Source organism: Rhinolophus hipposideros, assembly GCF_964194185.1.
Source record: "Rhinolophus hipposideros genome assembly, chromosome: 17".
NCBI classification, from domain to species: domain Eukaryota; kingdom Metazoa; phylum Chordata; class Mammalia; order Chiroptera; family Rhinolophidae; genus Rhinolophus; species Rhinolophus hipposideros.
Genome location: NC_138063.1, coordinates 10,696,909 through 10,717,742, shown reverse-complemented (window position 1 = coordinate 10,717,742; position 20,834 = coordinate 10,696,909). Strand labels below are relative to the sequence as shown.

Sequence of the window (20,834 nt, the reverse complement as noted above, 5' to 3'; positions counted from 1 at the left end):
GGCGGGGCGCGGGGCGGGGGGCGGGGCTCGGGGCGGGGGGCGGGGCGCGGGGGCGGGGCGGGGGGCGGGGCGGGGCGGGGCGCGGGGGGCGGGGGCGGGGCGGGGCGGGGCGGGGCGGGGCGGGGCGCGGGGCGGCTCCCAGGCCCCGACAGACCGCCCGCCGCGCCGCGGGGGCAGCAGAGGCCGCAGCGTGCGGCGCCCAGCCCGCTGCTCCGCGCCATGGTCCCGCGCGCCCCGCGGCGCCGCCCGCTGCCCGCGTGGCTCGCGCTCTGCGCGCTGCTCTGCCGGCTGCAGGTAAGGAGCCCGTCGCCTTCTCGCCACCTGGGAAAGGACGGGGGTGCGGGGGCTGAGAGACGTCCCGAGACCTGGACGGAGAAGCAAGAGCTGAGGATTTGGGGACAGAGACGGCGGACACCCGGGGAGGCAGTGACAAGGGTCGGACAGTGGCAGAAGGGAAAGGGCGAGTGGGATGGGGTATTCGGGGCTGCACCGGGCGTCGCGGGACCCCAGCACCGGACACGGGCGCCTGGAGAAGCCCACTTAGCGGGAGGCGTTGATGCTATTTATTCCTCCAAACATTTCTGCAGCCGCAGTAAGTTCCCACGCAGAGTAGCCGCTGCGTAGACACAGCTGCTTCCCCCTGGGAACAGAATATGCGAGGGAGCAAAAGCAGAGGCGCAGACAATGCCCACACTCGGTAACCACTCCTGAAGTCGAGTTCTCAGGCCATTTTGAGCCGCACACACACACACCCTCCCACGGGGGGGGGGGGGTCTCGGTCAGTTCCTCCAACGGGGCTTCACACCCTCTCTCCACCTCAGCGGCCTTGGTCACCTGGAGGCGAGCGCAATACTCGCCTCGCGTGCATGTCTGGAGCGTGCGGTGAAACCGAATCAGGCAGTTTCTTTAGAAATGCTGACATTCGATTTCCTTTCTCTGCCCCCCTCTTTTTATGTCTCCCTTCTCCGCTGCAACTGGCCTCACAAGCAGTTTAAGACCCACTGGTTCGGATTCTGGCCCTGAATAACCGTAGAATCACTTGTTCTCAGAACCCCTTTGATGATGTGAGGACAAAATACTGTTTGCAATTGGAGAAACCGAGGTACACGCAGTGCTTCAAGCCAGTCGGGGAGCCTGAAACAGCCCTGGTCATGGAGAGCTCAGCTGGGGGTGGGCTGGGACAGCAGGCACCTCACCTCGAGGCAGTGGTTCGTCTCCCAGGTGGCAGGCCCTTCTGCGGCTCCCTGAGGGCCACCCCCCACCACACCCCCTAAAAGTACCACTTGCCGGTGAAGGGTTTCCAAACGAAAGGTACTCCCCAAATGAGCATCTTCCCAGATCCCTGTTGCCAGCCAGTCCTGGTAAAAGAAATTTATCAGATCACTCAGTGCACTTGCCAGTAAAGAAAGCCAGTTACTGATTTTCGGTCCCCATGGAGAAGAGCTCTAGTGGGGCACACTCAGCACCACAAACACTGTAAAAACCGAGTACACTTGGAGGTTCTGCAGAAAGAGGGGTCGTGTTGGTGGTTTCCTTGGTTTCAGCAGTTCCAGAATTCCCTTCTCTGTTAAAAGTGGCTTCGGTTATTGTCAACACCGGTCAGCAGAATGGGCCAGAACCCCATGCAGACACCGCAGAGGCACCTGCAGACTGTTTGGGGTGAGAAGAGAGGGAAAGCCAGCCTGGGATTAAAGCCTTCACAAAAATCACAGGAATGTGCCATCGGCTGGAACAGAAAATTCTCATGAAGAGTCATTCTATTTCCTTCCTATTTGTATGTGTCTCTTAGAATGGTTGAGGGAAGAGAAGGTGGAAAAACTTGATGGAATTTTTTATTTTAAGCACTTCCGATGTTACTTAACTCAGTGTTCAACAGGTTGGACAGGGTGCTGCCTTATTTGAACTAAAAGACCAGGGCTCCAGTGAACAGCCAGCCACCAGAGAAAAATCTGTCAGGTGCGCAGTTTAAAAAAGCATCTCCCAGTAGAAGAGGGTAAAAAAAAAAAAAAAAAAGCATCACATTGCTATTACAAAAACTACTCACACACACACATGCATAACATGCAGTAGGTTTTAATATTAACAGTGAATTCTATCAAAACAAATTTATTTTTCAGAGACCTTTCAACAAGTACTTTTCCCCTCTCTTTCCCTTTAGACCACTTGAATTGCGTGCATTTTTAAATCATACCTAAACAGAAAACAATTAAATGATATTGGCACTCTAATCAAATGATATTGTTTATGCCCAGTCTCCCCAGTGAAAATCGATTCACCGTTTGAAAGTGGAAATGCAGTATTATCCCCCAAAGATACTGTGGTTATAAGCAGTCTGTATGTTCAGTTACTGCTTCTTTGGCCAACTATTCTATTAGTTCAGAAAAAGGAACTGCTGGCAATCCATTGATGTTAGTTATCACACACTGGGCAAGGCTTGACAAATTGCTTTGTGTGGTTGGGGATGGGGTATTGGTTTTGTAAAATACTTGGCAAAAACAGCTTCTAGAAAGTGCTTTATCTGTAAGTACTGTATTTAGTTTACACTTTCCTGGAAGGTTTTGCCTTTTAAGACATTTCTGTGATTATATCTCTGTCTTCCTGTCTTTGAGAGGGAATTTGTTTTCAGACATAAGAAGACTATTTTGCCTACAGATAAAACCATTTTATGTTTTTATGTTGACAGTTCTGCTGTTTATTCCAAGTAAGAAAATATAGAAGCACATTGTTTTCGTTAAAGTAATTAGTTCTCCACCGCCATGTTTATCCCCAGTTATTCAGACCTAAGGGCAGATTCATTCACACCTAGGCCAACAAACATTTATGGGATGTAAAACATTGTGCTAGTGAGAAATGAGTCGGAGACATAGCTGTGTCTTCACTGGTCGCAGTCCAGTGGAGACAACGAGATGGGTGAAGCTGTGATAATAATAAAGCAGCTGTGATAAGAGAAGAGCAGATGGTGGTAGAGAACAGGTGGGACTATAGCTGGGGAGTCAGGGGGGACTTATGGAAAAAGGGGTTTCTACAGTGGTCTTTGGGGGATGGGTAGGAAATCAAGGGTCAGAGAAGAAATGAGTCCAAGAGGCAGCTGAGGAAGAAAGCTTTCTAGTTGAGAGGATGGCATGAGCGGTTTAGGAATCTTGCCCCCCCCAAAAAAAAATTCACGTATTTTTATGACTTTACAGATAACACAAAGCACTTAATTCAGGAAACCCCACCAAACAGACAAGGTATTAAACATTTATAGTTTTTGAGATAACTCTTGTATGGCCCTTACTGAGACGGGAAGGAGACTAATCAGGAACAGATAGGCCAGAGGGCCCTGGAAGGACTGTGGGGGACCCCGTAGAGGAAATCCCCTGGGGTGGAGCACTGGACTGTGTGATAGGTGAGGGCCTGGCATGTCCGTGGCAGTCTCCCTGCCTCCCATCCCATCCTAGAGGAAACACTGGGCATATGGTGATACTTTGTCTGGAGAACCACAGACACATAGCTCAGTGGCCTTTTAGTTCATTCTGTTAATAACAAATATTTCAAGTGCCTCCCCCATTATTTCCTCCCCACCGTTTCCCCTCCCTCCCCAGAAAAGGGCAAATCGGTAATCTGAACGCATTCTCTGTGTTGATAAGGAAATACAAGCTTGCTTTTTTCAGTTATCTACCAGAAATTCTCACACCAGGAAAACTGAAACAATAAAGGTGTATCTTGGAAGGTCAATAAATCAGTGTTTTATGAGGCCATGGAAAGGGGAGTTCCAGCCCAGGGTCTCCTTTGCAGAGAGTGTTGTTTTAAGAAGGTGCTGTGGGAACTCTATCTGCCATGTCAGTATTAAAATTCCCCCCGTTGTATTTTCCTATTTTTGAAGTGCATGGAAAAAAAAATTAGTGTTTTTCCCACACGGGGTGTTCAATAGACTAGGAATGCTGTGTAGACCATCCTTTTTGCCAGAACGGGTCTATATCCTGCCCTGATGGTCATCAGCTCTGCAGGTGATCTGCTCCCCAGGGCACCTACCCTCTGGCCAGGGGCCACCCAGCACAGTCGATGGCCTGTCTGCCATCTCCCTGCAATGTCCTTACCCCAGCCCACAAGGGAAGCAGTTTGCCAGAACGTACCGTTCCCTGACCCCCTCCCTGTATCTAGAGGTGGCATGGGCAGGATTCTGCCCACAGGTGATTCTCCCACCAAGCACCTTTACATTCTCCACTTGCTTTGTAGGGAGTCATTTGCCTTCTCTGTGTTTCCTCTGGTTGCAACGTGAGGGCTTCCGATAGGATCCACTGCTAGACAGGCACTTTAAGCTCAACTTATCCTTCCTGCCCCAGAGCACCGAGCGCCAAGGAATGAAAAGCGAGACAGTGGGCTTCAGCGAGACAGAGGACTTGGCCTGTCTGAAGTTCTTAGCGAGCTTTTGAGGTTTAATGCTGAGTAGGCGGTGAGTGAGATTACACACCGGCCGTATCTCTGTCCTCATTCTGAGAGCCTTCTCAGTCTGTTTCCTGCCAACGAGACGGGCCTGCCAGCGCTCCCCTCTGTCTCAGGCGTGGAGGGCTGGCTGCTGCTGCTGTTCTCACGGGGGCAGCACCCTCTGTCCACTGTGCAAAGCACATTCTTTCTGGATGTGTGCTGATAACTTCATCTCTGTCTTTGTTTTGTGGGCTGCCATCGACTTTCAGCCTTTGCTTTCTGTGGGACTTCATGGCACTCGATAGTGAGAAAACGGAATTGGTGTTAAACATATTCGTTTATTTCCACAAAGTGAGCTCCTGCTGCAAGTGGGACATTGCAGCAGGCTGGGGAGGCTGACAGCAGGGCCCAGCCTTGTCTTCAGGAGACGCGTCAGCCGTCAGCAGTCGGGACGTGTACAGATAACTGGTATGCAGTACCGTGCTCGTGGGGCTGCGGGTGTCATCAAAGTGTGATGGGTCCCGGGCCAAGGACTGCTATGACCTGCCTGAAACTATCTGGGAAAATACCCCATTCCTACCACACGGTCCCATGTGTCTCAAGCACATACAGAGGGACGAGAGAGCAGCATTTGGGCCAGGGGTTGCAGGCGGCTCGCGCTGGGTCTGGTGGTGGCACTGGCAGGGAGGCCTGGCGGGGCAGTGTCTCCGGGGAACTCGGACAAGCTCAGCATCCTGGAGTACAAGGGCACGCAGGCAGAGGGAGGCAGAGCCAGCACGCAAGGGCCTATGTGCAAGCAAAAGAGTTGAGATTTTATCTTGGACGTGTTGTGGGCTGGGGAGGACTTGATGAGATTTGTGTGTTCCGGGGAGGAGTGTGCGGGGCGGGGTCCAGAGGGTAGTAAGGAAGCCACTGCCCTGGTCTGGAAGACCTCAGTAAAGGCTTGAATCAGGTCAGCGCAGTGGTGAGAGAAAGAAGCCAAGTGCGGGAGCCAAGGGCAGAGCAGGCAGGGCTGTGCTGTACCCACAGTGCAGGGGCAAAGGATGTGGGCTGCTTGGAGCTATTATTAAAAGAAAAAAGAGGGGAAAAAATGTGGTAGATGTCAGAACAAATAGCTGACTGTTTGGATTGTCTTTTTTCACAGTTTATTGAGAAAATTTCTGTCTTAGTCCCAATCAAATGTTGTGCAGGTTCAAGTAAAAAGGGATTTTTTTTTCCCCCTCAACAAACAATAATGAAGGATGAAGTTTTCAGCTGTTGAATCTCAGCTGCTTTGGATTATTTTACTGGGGGGGGGGGGGACAGGGGGCAGAGACAGAGTTCCTTAAATTCTAAAGAGGTAAACAAGCTAAAAGCCCCAAGGTGTTGGGATCTGCAGGAAATTCGTGTGCTCTGGAATTTAGGGCCATTTCCTGGCCTAAAGGTGTCTTGACTGGAGTTCAGGATGTAGGCAGAGCTCTAAACCTCAGGACTAATAGATAAGCAGCCCGTGCTCCCTGGAGGGTCCAGCGTCAGAGCAGGTGTGACCTGACCCGTGGGCCTCCCACACTGGGCCTCAGATAGGTCACCTGCCCCCAGCAGAAGCAGTGTTTACCTTGGACCCAGAGCTTGGCAAAAGGTTTCACTTGCATAAAACACATTTTCCTGGTGAATGGCTCGTGCCTAAGAGGAGTGCTTCCCTTCCGCTCTGCCCAGACCCCTTCCGCCTCCCCCAGTCAGAAAAGTCCTGGATGACACAGAGGCCCATCTGCCACAAATGCAGTCAGAGCTGCCAGGTTTCAAAGTGGCAGGAAGAACTGACTGCAAAAACTACCCCTTCAGTTCATCAGAGTAATAATAACTTATTACATTTCCTGTGCAGTGTTGAGAGGACAAGAGCCACTTCCTCCAGCTACCAGAAATTTGAAGACTTTCCATTAAAAATGAGGAAGAATAACTCTAACTTTTTGCAAATGTGATGGTTAAACCTGGAAAATGGGAAGAGAAGATGTGTGGTATTGCATAAATCCTATTAGCATCACAGCGTTGGCTGGTTTGGGTTCTCATTACCCCCCCACACACACACAAGTGGGAAATGAACCACTTCCCCAAGTTACTGATTTTTTTTAACTGTATTTCTCTTTGTAATGTCGTTAGAAATTAACTTAAAAGTGGATCCTTAAGTAGCACAAACAGCTGCCAAACTCATATCCAGTTAAAAGAAGCCTACAAAGGGTCCTTCCCACCTTTCAATTTTATACCCAAGGTGAAAGCAGGATCCCATCAGAATCTTGCATCGCAACTGAGATAATCTTATTCTGTTTTTTCAAATTTAGCAGAGATTGTTCTCATCTACCCTTGGTAACCTGGTTGATCATTTAATAATTCTCAATGTTAGGAACTTCCCCAGAGCTGACTTAAGTCTAATATGCCACAGTTTGACCCTATTTCCTCAAATTTGTTCTTTCCTGGGGTAAAGATCAGTTGGTCGATGTCATCTTTATTTTAATGTCTCTATTGTTGAAGATGGTTAGCCCACAACTTCCCCTTGCCCAGGGTTATTCATTCTAGTTCCTTAACCTCTCTGTCAGCTTTTTGCCCTTTCAATTCAATGGGTACTTATTTTGCGCTTGCTGGCAAAACCCAAAAACAAACCAACCAAAGCCCATAAGACACTGTGGAAATCATCGGAGTTATTCCCGCTTAGCCTCTGACCGGCAAATCTCCCCACGGGGCAGGGAAGATTAGGGGACAGCACAGTCTTCATTCCTTGCAGTTCCGTGGGTCTAATCCACTCCAAAAGAGGAACAAGTGAGATGCCGGGGGGCGGGGGGGGCACAGAATGGGACAGGATTGACGAGGAGAACTGGACAGGTCATGCTTGATCTGGTACTGAAAGGACCGCTATGATTCTGCGAGCAGAACATCCAGGACAAAATCACATCTGGGCTGGTTGTGTGGAGCCCAGGGCCTGTGACGGGACCAGGGAAGAAATAGGCCAGCGTGGGAGGCTCTTGGTCTGAGTCCTGAAGGGCTGTGTGAACAAACCTCAGGAGTCTCGGCTCTGCCTGTGGGCATGTGGTCCCTGCAGTACCGGGGAGCTGGTTAGAAATGCACCTTCTCCAGCCCCACCCCAGGCCCAAGAATCAGAAACTCTGGGGGCCCGGTAGTCTGGTTTGACACCCTTAGCAGGGGGTTCTGCTGCACGTTCAAGTCTGAGAACCGCTGCTGTAAGACCATGGGTTTCCATGAACAGGTTCTGAGCTCTGTTCTCAGTAATATCTGATTAATACATGTTAAAAATACCTGCCGGTTGTTGAATCCCTCCTGTATGCCAGTCATGTGCTAGGTGCTTTGCAGTGATTATCTCTAATCCTCACTCCACCTTGCCAGGAAGGTAAGAGCGCGGGGGCACAGAGAGGCTGAGTGTAAGTTGCCCGTGTTTGCACAGCTCATAAGCGGCAGAGCTGGAAGTCCCCCCAGGTGCTCCAATGGCACGGTATTCACCCTCAGGAAAACTGCTTGTCCATCCACTGTATGATGGCGTGGGGAACAGAGGAAGAGACCCCCGGGAATGGTGGGACTGAAGCAAGTTTCTTAGTGTTTGGGGAAATATCATCACCAGCCTGCTAGAGGGTGTACACTCATTGAGGACTTTCTGTTATTAACTGTATTCAACAGAAAGAAAAACGCTGGGACTTTAAGGCTAACTGAGTAGAAACGGGCGCCCTGAGAACTCCCAGTCCAGGGTCCGTCTGTGTGCCAGTTGATCCCTGACTCAGGAGGAAAAGAAATGTGACATATTGAATCATCTCTGCCACTTCCTGAAGCAAAGACATCTCGGAGTCTTCTGCACACCAGCCCCCACCAGCATTAAGCTGTACTTGAGGTACCTCTGGGCCTGCACCAGCCAGACCCAATGGGCCTGCGTTTATCCCACTCCCACCACCTGCCAGACTCCGTGCTGAAATGGGGGAGAGGATGGGCGGGGGAGGGGAGTCAAGGCCTCTGCGCCCCAGGCCGCACACAGTGAGAGGTTAGCTGTAGTTCTGTTGTATTTTAAAGGTTCTCTCTGTCTTAGTGTTATCGTTACAATGAATTGGCAGACAGGCTCCGGGTCTCCTGCTGCGATATGCCTACCACAGCACAAATCTAAATCATTCCTATGACCCACTGTTTTCAGTACCTTAAAAGACACTCCCTGAGCAATAGGAGAAACGTTGGAATAAGAAAGGTCAGCACAGATATAGCGCTGGGTCACTGTCAGGCCTCGAGCTTCTTCTTGGAGTGAGAGAGGGAACTGCCAGAGGGGCTTGGGTAGAACACGATCCCGTACAGCACAGCAGCAGGCCATCTAGAAACAGACCCCCAGCCCCATGGCAACGAAGCATAAGATACAGGGACAGTTAAATTCCCTGTGGGGACACAAGCAGGATCTTGGACTTAAACTTTAACATACTCGTTTCTAATGGTCACAAGGTGTAAAAATCTAACAATGAGGGGCCAGCCCGGTGGCTCAGGCGTTTAGAGCTCCATGCTCCTAACTCCAAAGGCTGTCGGTTCGATTCCCACGTGGGCCAGTGGGCTCTCAACCATAAGGTTGCCAGTTCAATTCCTCGAGTCCCGCAAGGGATGTTGGGCAGTGCCCCCTGCAACTAAGATTGAATACGGCACCTTGAGCTGAGCTGCCGCTGAGCTCCCAGATGGCTCAGTTCGTTGGAGCGCGTCCTCTCAACCACAAGGTTGCCGGTTCGATTCCCACAAGGGATGGTGGGCTGTGCCCCCTGCAACTAGAAAACGGCAACTGGACCTGGAGCTGAGCTGCGCCCTCCACAACTAAGACTGAAAGGACAACAACTTGACTTGGAAAAAAGGCCTAGAAGTATACACTGTTCCCCAATAAAGTCCTGTTCCCCTTCCCCCCAAAAAAATCTAACAATGAAACCGATGGGCTCAGGTTTTCTGTGCCCCAATAATGGTCCCTTTGACCGGGCCATCGAGTTCCTTTTAAGTGTAAAATTGCGAATGACCAACATGCACGACTGACTGGTTGTCATAACTCTGCAGCGTAGTCCTCATGGCGGGGGGGCATGCAGAAGTGATGGGCACCCACCTGGAAAGGCAGTCACGCGTGGCCTCGTGAATCGGGCCTCATGCGTGTGACAGGCACTGTGCCCCCGGGGTGACTGACAGGTCTAAGAGGCCAGAGCAGCTGTGTTGTGTGTGTCAGGCAGACCTGTATCCTATTCAAATGGGGGCCCTGGAAGAGAGTTGTCATCTTGATTTTGCGTCCCTCTTTCCCCAGGGTATCTCTGATTTTGCACAAAATTGGAACCTTCCCAAGTCCATGCTTGGGAGTGTGAATTTGATCCAGAACCGGTAGGAAACTATTATAGTCTTCTGTGAAGGGAAATTATGACATCATGATCCTCCTTCAGGAAAACTTACTCATTGATTTAACAAGAGTTTGAGCGTTTGCTACATGCCTCACACTGGCCTGTCTACTCATCCCTCACCATTTAAACAAGTTGCTTCACCTCTTTGAGAGGACCCTGGAAGGTGAGAAAAGTCAGGTCTCCAGCAGCGTGCAGCAGGGGTTTCACTAGGGCCAGTTCTTCTTTCTGTCCTGATAAGTGGTGTCTGTATCCTGTCATGGGTGCGGCGGATCTTAACCTTTGTTAAATCAATGGACATGACTGTGCAGTGTTTGGACCAGGAGGAACTTCTGCCTCTTGGTCTTTAATGTAATTTCTGATCTTGCTCCTCAAAGACGAGCAGTATCACATTACCCGGCAGCATCTTAGAAAAGCACTCTGAGGCCCCACCCCAGTCGTACTGAATCAGAATTTGCATTTCAGTAAGATCTCCAGGTGACCCTTCTGCCCGTCATTGATTGAGAAGCACTGGTCTGTGAACGTGGGAGTGGAGGAGAAGTGTCACATTCCCATACCTGGCACAGTGCGTTGCTCACAGGTACTGAATAAACACTGGTGGATTGAGTTTGTTTTTAAAAAATGTCTAGGTCAGTTATGGCTCAGATAAGAGAAGGTAAACATCAGCTGTGTGAATCAAAGAGAAGAGGGACAAGTTCGAAAGAGTCCAGGGGAAACACTGGATGTGGGGTGTACAATCTTGAAAAGCACAATAGATGGAGAATGTGTTGCATGGTTGGGACCCCTGCAGAGCTGGGGCCGCGGTGTCGTGCCCCCAGCCCAGCCGCCCTGAGGCAGAGGCTCTCCCACTGCATGCTCCACCCAGATCCAGCGTTCTGTGTGCTCCTGCTCAGTAGCCAGCAGCCAGCACTGGCCTACTTAGTTCTCCAGGGAACATGGATATAGACCTCCGTCTCCTGCGGGAGTTTCTGCTGTAGCTGAAGTCCCTGGATGTGGCCACATGAGGAGACTGGAGGATATTAAGCTGTGAAATACATGCTATGCATGGTAGGAAGTCAGGAAGGGGAGAGCGTTGCGTGGGCCAGAGTCCCCAGGCTCCTCAGGAGAGGCCGGGAGGGAGGGCTGACATTTGGACTGGCAGTGAAGACGGAGAGGGCATGAGCGAAGCTAAGGGACAGAGTGAGTGTGGCCAGTAGACCGGCGTGTGTGAGCAGTGGGGGATCAGCAGGCACAGTTCTGGGGGCTGGAGATGCCAGTGAGCATAGAGTTACCCCAGAACTCTGAGCAGGGATGATCCTGAAAGCTCTCTAGGGACATCTCATGACAAATGTTGGGGATGGCTGAGTTGGGGGAGATGGGTGGTATGCTGAGGGCCTAGTTGCAAGCCAACAATGTACCAGAAGAAGCAAATAAAACACAGCCAGAGAGTGGTGGAGGGACGGGGATAGGAGAAAGTCCAAGCGGGCATGAGGCCATCTAGCATGAGAGTCTAACCAATCTGGGTATAAGGGAGGTGGTAGGTGAAACCAAAATGGCCAATGTCACTGATCTCACGTTTCAGCCTAAGAGCTGACATAGCCTCAAGGTTGAGTGAGACCACACGAGTTGGCTGGGAGAAATGGGGGGCAAGGGGCTGCAGTGTGTTCTAGGTGAGACTGAACAGGCACGCAGCCTGGGAGCCTTGTTGGAGTCAGACTTCATCTAAATCTTTAACATCATCTCTGACCTTTCTACTCAAAGACCAGCACCTGGGAGCTGTCACATCACCTGTGTGGTCGCACAACAGCCTAGCCAAATGTCCCTTCATGTCTTTCCTTAAGGAAAGAAGAGTTTGTGAAATTGTGTTTCTTAGAAATGCAGTTTCTTAGAAATGCAGAATCTCAGGCCCCAGCCCAGACCTACTGAATCAGAATCTGCATTTTAATAAGAATTTTCAGGTGATTCTGTGCACATTTGAGAAGCGCTGGACGCTGCTCTGAGGGACAGAGGTTAGTCTAGTCCCTTCCCCAGCCACTTTGGGGTCTCATGTCCTTATTAGCTTGGTGTACCCCAGAAGAGAAGCAGAGCCTAGGAGGTCGTTCTCCCCCAGCAGACCAGTGTGCTCTTGGAATAACAGGGGTCATTGATGGTTACTACAGGAAAGAAGAGAAAGCACTCTCATCTCAAATGAATGCAAGTTTAAAAAAAAAAATCTAAGAATGGTAGGGGAAAAAACCTACACACAGGAGAATAAAGGGGCATTCACTGGTACTTTGGGAAATCACAATACAAGGACAAGACAAAGCCATCCTGATTACTGTGTTTAGGAAACAAACTTTCCTTGCACTTTCATTCCAGGTAGCCCACAGCTGCAAACTTTTTAAACTCTTTATCTCTCTCGGGAAGACAAAGAAACTTGCAATTAAAGTTTTGAAATGCAAAGTGATTTCTTCATTTTCCCTTGGGCCATATGTTTTCTTTTCTAGGAGCAGAGATAATAAATGCATTGTGAGAAAAGTGAGAAAGAGGGTTGAGTAAAAATCAATAGACCTTTGATATTGCTCCTGTCTGAATAAGTACAGCAATCTTTTGATTTTCTATTTTTCTTGAAGGAGCCTATCTGGAATTAAGGTGGTCAGGGGGGAAATGCTGATGGGTCCATGAAAAACAACTTTCGTAGCGACAGTTAATGTACATTTTTAAGGTTCTTTTTTTTTTTTTTTTTTTAATCAACCCTGACCTCAGTCAGATGTTTTTCTGTGCATACTGTCTATGCCAAAACTATCTGTGGCAAAGTGGTCAAGATAGTAAATTTTATATTATGTATATGTTTTATCAAAATTCAAAATTAAAATTAAAAAATAATTTATGGCAAATATAATTACTGCCTGGTAATGAACAGAGCACAAAGTGCTTAGTACTGAAACCTTAACGGGAAACAGCGATGCCCAATAGGAACCTCAAGTCAGTATCACACAATCCTGGTGTTGCAGGAATATGCATATTGACTCACAAATTGGATAAAGTGTGTAATCAGTTGTGTGGCTTCATATCCCTACACTAGTGGCACAGGCCTTCTTGCTGTTCTCATCATGTCACATGCACTCCCTCCCAGGCCCTTCGCAGACACTTTTTACGTCCACCTGGATATACCCCTCCTCCCGACCTTGCTATTAATTTGGCTTGCTGCCTCACTTGATGCAGGTCTCCACTGGTGTCACCTTTTCAGAGAGGCTCCCCATCATAATCCCATCACCTTACTTACCCTGTGTTTTATTTTTTATAACAATTATTACAACCAGATCTCATTATTTGTTTGTTTATTGTCACTCTTCTCCCATGCCGTGAGCGAGGAGTCTCTCTGTCTGGTGTCCATTTCCTGTATCTACAGAACCTAAAACTGTCTCTGACACATAGTATGTGTTCAGTTAATATTTGAGTAATAAATGAATGTAGATTTATCAGGCCCCACTTTAAGGTCATCAGCTCACTGAACATGTCTTACCGAAATGCGGCACCTCCTGGGTTATTTTCTAGAGAACCACGTGCTGTTTTAAGTGGCAGCAGCATTTTTCTTAAATTGGTAAAACAAGGATTTCTTTCAAGATGGGGAAAATGAATCTCAGGGGCCTGCAGCCCTCTGATACCATTCCTGTCCTGTATAATGGATGAATCGATGCTGTTAACAGTGAAATTGAGTCATGATGAACAGATCTGGGCAAAATTAAATGACCCCAGAAAAAAAAACTCGAAGGCCTTCAGAGCAGACATTTCTCCAAAGAAGATATGCAGATGGTCAATGGGCTCATGACAAGAGGCTCAACATTAGTAGTCATTAGGGAAATTCAAATCAAAACTACATTGAGAAACTCCTTCACACCCATGAGGATGGCATGACCAAGAAACCCGAAAGTAACAAGCATGAACGAGGATGTGGAGAAACTGAAACTCGCGTGCACGGCCAGTGGGGTGTCCTGAAATGGGGTAGCCACGATAGAAAACAGTCTGGTAGTTGCTCAAAAAGCTAACCATAGAATTACCATATGACTCAGGTATAGACTCCAAAGAATTGAGAAGGGACTCCCAACAGATGTGTGAGTGCCACTGTTCACGGCAGCATTATTCACAACAGCCAAATGGTGGAAGCAACTCAAATGTCCAGCCGCAGGTGAATGGATAAGCAAAAGGTGGAAAATACATACGATGGAATAGTATTCATTCATAAAAAGGAATGATGTCCTGATACATGTTATAATATGGATGAACCTTGAAGACATTATGCCAAATGAAATAAACCAGATACAAAAGGACAAATATTGTGTGATTCCACTTATATGGGGTACCTAGAGCAGTCCAATTCATAGAGACAGGAAAGTAGAATAGCAGTTACCAGGGGCTAGAGGGAGGGGGAAATGGGGGAGTTGTTGTTCAATGGTTAAAAGTCTCTGTTTGGGCTGATGAGAATGTTCTGGAAATAAGGAGTGATGATGGTTACATAACATAGTGAATGTGCTTAATGCCACTGAATTGTACACTAAAAAATGCTTCATATGCTAAATTTTTAATATGTATTTTACCACACTCAAAAAAAGTTTTTAATCAAAGTACTCCAAAGTTAAATTTTAAAAAGGCATTAAAAAAGGACAGGCATAGAGAGAGCCAAATTTGATGTTTCGCAATGGGAGACAGCCTTTTCTCACCTGGCTGAAATGAGTTACTTTCTTTCCCTGCTGTAAATATAGTCCAAGATCCAGAGTCGTTACTTTGTTGTAATCATCTGCTATTATCTGTCTTTCCTCTCTGTCTGTGCCCGTCTTCTGTGCTAAACGCTTTGAAAGGGTTGCGATGGGCTAATTCCTTTAGTCCCACAGTCAGCCCTTCCCTTGCACAATCTATAGGGCCCAGGAAAGGCAGCTCTGAGGGTGTGAAGATAGCAGAGCTTTTTTAAGAGGTCGATGATTGTTAAACCCTAGGCTAGACAAAAATCTGTCTTCCGTTGGTAATTAATGTGAAAAATCATTTTACAAGATAAAGGTGAATGACTCAGGCAGAGAAATGACTGGCCTTACTCTATTATTATTTTATCAACTCACAACCTCTTTATGGAGGCAGGAGGGGGGCTCTGTGTATGGGGAAGGGGTTGAATAATATTTGTGATTTTCAGGGAGACCAGCAGGAGGTGACCGGCCGTGATGAACGCCTTTGCGTTGGAGTGTTGAATACTCTTCATCACTGTGTCTCACGTACATAACGTGCCCCAAATCCTTCAGGAGCAGGTCAATTATAATACTGTTTGTGACTTTCATCATTTTCCTCACAAGCTTCTCAAACTAGCCACATCTTTTGATAATGTACCAATCGGAGAATACTTGAGCTTCACTTTTGGCAGCAGAATATATTTTTTTCAAGAGCTGTATGTGAAATATATTTCTGTGAAATGAATTATAGTTTAAACACTCAGAGAGTTTTCTGTTTAAACCCTCTGGTTCTCTGTATCCATTTCCGTTATGCTGTAAACCAAGAACCTGTCTGGTATAACTCGGAGTCTCCAAGTTTTTGATGTGTTCCGTACGTCAGTTGTCTCCCAGGTGGGGTGAACACACCCCAGGGAGCATATCAGATGATCCCCCCAAAGCTGCCCCTTTATTCTCTTTATCTCTTTAATTTATAAGATACTATCTTTACACATGCTTGCGTGATGTTTTGAGGCATGAAATGTGAAGCTTTGGTTTGCACAAAAGAAAACGGAATCTGCTATTTTCTCTGTAAATCAGTAAGCTTGAAATTCTATCAAGTTTGTTTAAAATGAAAACGTCTAGAGGGGCATTTGGTCATAACTCGGTTATGTCCTAGTTAACAGGATTGCGGAGAGATACCATCTAGCAGCAGCTTTATCAGCAGACACCCTGAGTAAACTGTCTCTGCCCTCACCCAAGTGTGGCTTATGTCACTGACTGAACCCCCAGACAGAAAGCCACTGAAATGACTCGGACCGCTGTCACAATTTCAATCCCATGAGAAAGCACTTCGTTGTGTGAAATTAAAAAAAAAAACAACACCAAAAACCTACTTTTCAAAAAATGAACCTCTTTGATTAACAAACACTTTCTTCCTCTCACCCAGGTGACATGCCCGGCCATCAGCTTTTGTTTGGCCTGGCCAGCTTAAGAGTAAAGAGCAACGGTGTGCTCAGGAAAATTTTCAGGATGGCAGAATTTTTCTGTGGGTCCCCTTTCTACCCTGCCCCCCCTTGCCCCTTTCTGGTGCCCCTCTTTTCCGTCCCCCCCTTGGGAAACGATCTGAGTAACTGATGCTTACTGCATCTGCTCAGGTGTGCACATGGCATCCCCACTGTGTTGACTGCAGGCAGGTGTGTGTCCCTCTGTGCTGCGTGACTTGTGGAATTGCGTCGCTTTATTCTCCCAGTAGCCTACGTGAAAGGTCTTTGGCTTCAAAGGGAGAAAGCAGAGCCTGATTGTTATCGAGTGTTGCTGGAAAAGAAGCATCCTACCATCACACTTCTCCATTAAAAATTCGTAACTGGAATCGGAAATGATCTAGGAGTCATTTGTGGCTCAGAAATCAGATAAAGCAGGTTTCTATAGGAAAAAAAATTCAATATCTACTACAGTAAAGTCTGACGTGCCAATGCTGCATCATTTCCATGAATTACCGTTTCTGATCCTCCATGTGGGGCGGTGGGCACAGTTATTAACCCCATTTTACAGGTGAGGAGACTTAGAAGGCTTAGAATTGGCTTTTTCCCCCTGCCCTCCACTTACAGAAAGGTAGATAGTTTTATTAAAGAAATGTCAGGTACTCTTCTGTCCAGGCCAAATGGGAAGCCCATCCTGAGAGCTGCGCTGTGTGGAAAAGCCGTTGTGCCTCGAAGCCCACCTAGCAAACTGAGAGGGCCTCCTGGCCAGGCCTCTGCCTCCGTGTTCATCGCACTCCAGGTACCACACGCCCCCCCAACCCAAGGTCTCCTAGACCCTACCTGTGCTCCACTAAACCCCTACATTCGGGCACGTCAGCCTTTATTGTAGTAGACATTTAATCTTTTTCCCTATAGAAACCTGCTTTATCTGATTTCTGAGCCACAAATGACTCCTAGATCATTTCCAATTCCAGTTACGAATTTTTAACAGAGAAGCGTGATGGTACGATGCGTTTTTTCCATTAACAGGCATATGACTGTGCCATGATAGAAAATAGAAAGCTAGATACAAGAGAGGAGGCCCTGTGGAAGTTTCTGGAGAAAGGGCACTCAGAAATGGGCAAAACAGCCCCCAGAATATCTCAATCGAAAGGGTCAGTGTTTTGACTCATGAAATGTTTGGGAGGAGAGAAACTGAGATGTCTCTCTGGCTTGTCTTCTCAGCGAGCTGAGAATAAAGACATTCAAAGAGATGGACCAGAAGCGACAGCGTTTGTTTGCAGGTTACTCTGACCTAGTAAGGCTACTTTTTATTTGTTCTTTTGTCTCTAAAAACAGAAGGCTTCACAGAGAAACAATTTTCCAGCATGCGGTGGTCACAGTAGAGAAGACATGTTGGGGTTTTGGGGCCACAGAAATTGATTCATATTCTATTCTGGGGAGGAGCAGTTTCAACTGTAACTTTCATTAAGGACATTTTTTTTTTCAAGGGCAGCAGAACTATTAAGTGAGGTGTTATTTTCACATTTAATAGTTTCTCTCTTCACAAAAACCACATCTCTCAGTTCTATGGTAACATTCAGCAATTTGATACCATCTTTACTTAAATCATAGCCAAATTCTCACACAGAGTCACAGATGATATTTTACAAAATCAAATCTATGGAAAATCCCTCATTTGTTCCTTTGGTTGGGTTCTTTTCCCCTTGATTTGACCAGAGGAGCCAAGCTTCCTTCTGCTTTGTTACATGTCAGCATGAATTTTCAGTAGAGCAAGAAAGTAATTTTAGTACCCATAATGGTTTTCACTACAACTGGATTGATGAACTGCACAAAAATAAATATTAATATTTATGTCAACATTCCCTACAGGATTCTAAGTGCAGATCCATTCATCTCTGCAGCTCTGCTAGCAGAAATGTTCTGTTTCTTCAGTGTAGACTCACCCTGGAAAGAAATCCATGTAGCTTTATAAAGAGACTTTTTAAAAAAAAACATACATTCATTTATTTTATTTTTTAAATAACTTTTTGGAGGTGAACCCTGGGGGAACAGTGTGTTTCTCCAGGACCCATCAGCTCCAAGTTGTTGTCCTCCAATCCAGTTGTGGAGGGTGCAGCTCACTGGCCCATGTGGGAATTGAACAAGCAACCCTGTTGTTCAGAGTTCATGTTCTAACCAACTGAGCCATCCAGCCATCCCTATAAAGAGACTTTTGATTTACGATCTATTATCTTCCTCCTACCTCCCAAAACCTTGCGCAGACTGTGCACATGCTTATTCTAGAAGAGTTAGTCAGCCATTGAAATGTATGCCCTGAAACAAATATACACACGACATTAAACACACAGCAAAGTGAGGCAGCAGAAGGCCAATAAATTAAATTTATCATCTTGCCATTTTAACTCCTGAAAAATAAAGACTTTCCAAGGAATTCGTATGGGGTGAGGGATGTAAAGGATATTTGCTATAAACAGATTCTCATGTTCCTATTAATTCAGGGGAGATCTATTACAAAACAAAGGTTAATTGGTATAAACTCTGTTGGCCAAACATTATCTTTGTAGTTTATTGATTAAGGACCCTTGTCAATTCTTGGCTGTTTTTTGCAAGACTTTCAAGTACCTTAACTCAAACTGTGTTCCCCAAAACACAAGTGCTGCGAACAGACCGGACCCCAGCTGGCCTCCCAGGCATCTGTTATATACAGCAGTCCTCCGAATGGATCACAAATCAGTTCTTCTGCAAGATGGTGCCCGAGGCAATGGTGACACTGGTTACCTGTGAGGACTGGTGGGAGAAGCTCACAGGCAGGCTCCCAATAGCCTGTTGTACTTTTAGTCAGTAAAGGTGACGGTCGCCTTGATTCCACAAATGCAACAATTTAAAAGTGCTTCTACTTTATTGGCTTCATGAAAAAACTATGACTCAAAAGCTCTGTTGTTTTAGAAGGAAACAAGTCACTCTTCAAGGCGAACAGATAAAAAACAAATCTAGGCAACTAAAAGTTTGTACATCTCAGCTCAGTTACCAAAGACCTTCCATTGCTACATACTGGGCAAAGAAAGGAGATGGTAGGTGGCTGACAAAATCACCCCACTGACTGAAAATCGGTAGCCTTATGCTAAATGTCCCCATTTCCTGGGAGATCACTTTCATAACACTTAGGCAGAGACATATTTTTATCCAATGTAAAGAGCAGTCAGGAGCCCATTCCTGGAAGTGGAGCCTGGGAGCAGGGGGACACCAGCCCACTGCAGGCTTTCCATGCTCTGACAGGCCTGCGGCAGCGTTCATCCTAGAGCCAGGTCTCTGCAAGTGGAGGAAAAGAAAACGGGCGGCAGACAGCCAGGAGGAAGAGGAGACAGGACAGAGACGCTCACTCGTCTTGCCTTCTCCTGACGGTGCAGGCAACTTAAAAGAGTTTTCCAGATTCTTCTTATTTACCCCCCAACCACATTTCCTTAAATATATCTATATATGCATGTTGCCTTTTAAGTTGTATGTTTATGGCCATTTTGGTTGAAGGTGTACTGCAAAGTAGAGAACAAAGTAGGGTTCTCTTTGATCTGTACCTTAAATTAGATCAACCCCACGATTTTCTGTCTCACCATTACAGATTTTCCCAGTAGCAAAATTGCTGGTGCTCCTTAAAAGACCTGGAATCCTATAGCTCTGTCAAGTAGACGTGTCAGTTTGGGGGTAATGAAAATGTTCTGGAATCACATAGCAGTGGTGGTTGCACAACCTTGTGAATACATTAAAAATCACTGAGTTGTGCCCTTTTAAAGGGTGAATTTTATGGTGTGTGAATTATCTCAATTTTAAGAAAAGATGTGTCCAGGTGTTTAGTCACAGTAAGCTTAGGAGACAGAAATGGACTCTAAGGAATAATCTGAAAATCTGTGTGGAATTAGGACATCGGGTCACCCCTGGAATCAGGGACTTCCCCGTTTTACTTTTTCTTTCTCCTTGTTTTTTGTTTTCTTTCTTCTTCTTTTTTCCCAATTTTTATTTTTGTTGTTGACTTCCCCGTTTTTGCCAGGAGGTGAAGGCTCTTGGGTTAGATGGTGGGTGGGTTGAGTGAATCACAGCCACATTCCTAAGCGTGTAAACACATCATCCCCATGTTCAGGTCAGACGATGCCCCACGGAAAGCAGGATTTGGAACCCAGGGCACAGCCAGTAACACCTGACAGTGTTCCTCAGGGGGAGCCCATCACCAAATTCCCCCAAAAAGAACCTTTCTGTGTGTGTGACACAGACAGAGTACGTGCTTATCTGACAGAGACTGTTGTCGCTTTGTACAGGTCAGAGCAGTTGATAAACTTTCTCATCTGAAATATGGCACGCCACGTATTTATCTTACTTCCCTCTGTCGTCAGCACGCTGCAGCGTTCACCTACCGCTAGGCTCAGATAAATCCTGTTTGTTAGACAGATTTGCACTGAGTTCATTCACCTGTACATTTCGCCTCTGTTCATCCTTCTTCCACGTACACACAACGTGCTACCCACACAGAAGGGCACATCTGCCTACAGAGAAACAGATTCCTGTAAAAACAGGGAAAGAGCCCGGAAAGGAGAGGTGGGGCAATTTCTGCTTCATCATTCTTCCTAATTTGACGGGTTAGGGCTCACTGTGCTACCCGTAAGCTCCTGTCATGTGGTAAGTGTGTGAGGTGCATCCAATTCACGTTACCCGGTGTCCACAGGGAGTGTTGGCCAGCTCTAGGAAGCAAGTCCAAGTCCAGCCTTCCTGGCACACCTGGCTCCAGGAGCACATTCGACCTCCTCGACCTCGAAGTAACGGTCCTTGCCCCCAGGCCTCCTGTAAGCCCTTTGCCTGGCCAGGGTGCAGTCAGAGAGGTCCATGGTGGCTGCACTCCCCGCCCCCACTCAGCCAGCCTAGGGTTCTCC

General features: G+C 47.2%; 1 protein-coding gene across 2 annotated transcripts in view; it reads left to right on the top strand.

Moving 5' to 3' along the window:
• Window positions 1-219: 219 nt before the first annotated feature.
• Window positions 220-20,834, top strand: part of TNFRSF11A (TNF receptor superfamily member 11a) — a gene marked incomplete at both ends in the record, with an annotated part of 52,162 nt that continues 31,547 nt past the window's right edge. For both annotated transcript variants that reach the window (XM_081078372.1, XM_081078373.1), the window contains one exon: window positions 220-294. In XM_081078372.1, the coding sequence (XP_080934498.1) occupies window positions 220-294 (75 nt within the window). The remainder of the gene's footprint in view (window positions 295-20,834) is intronic.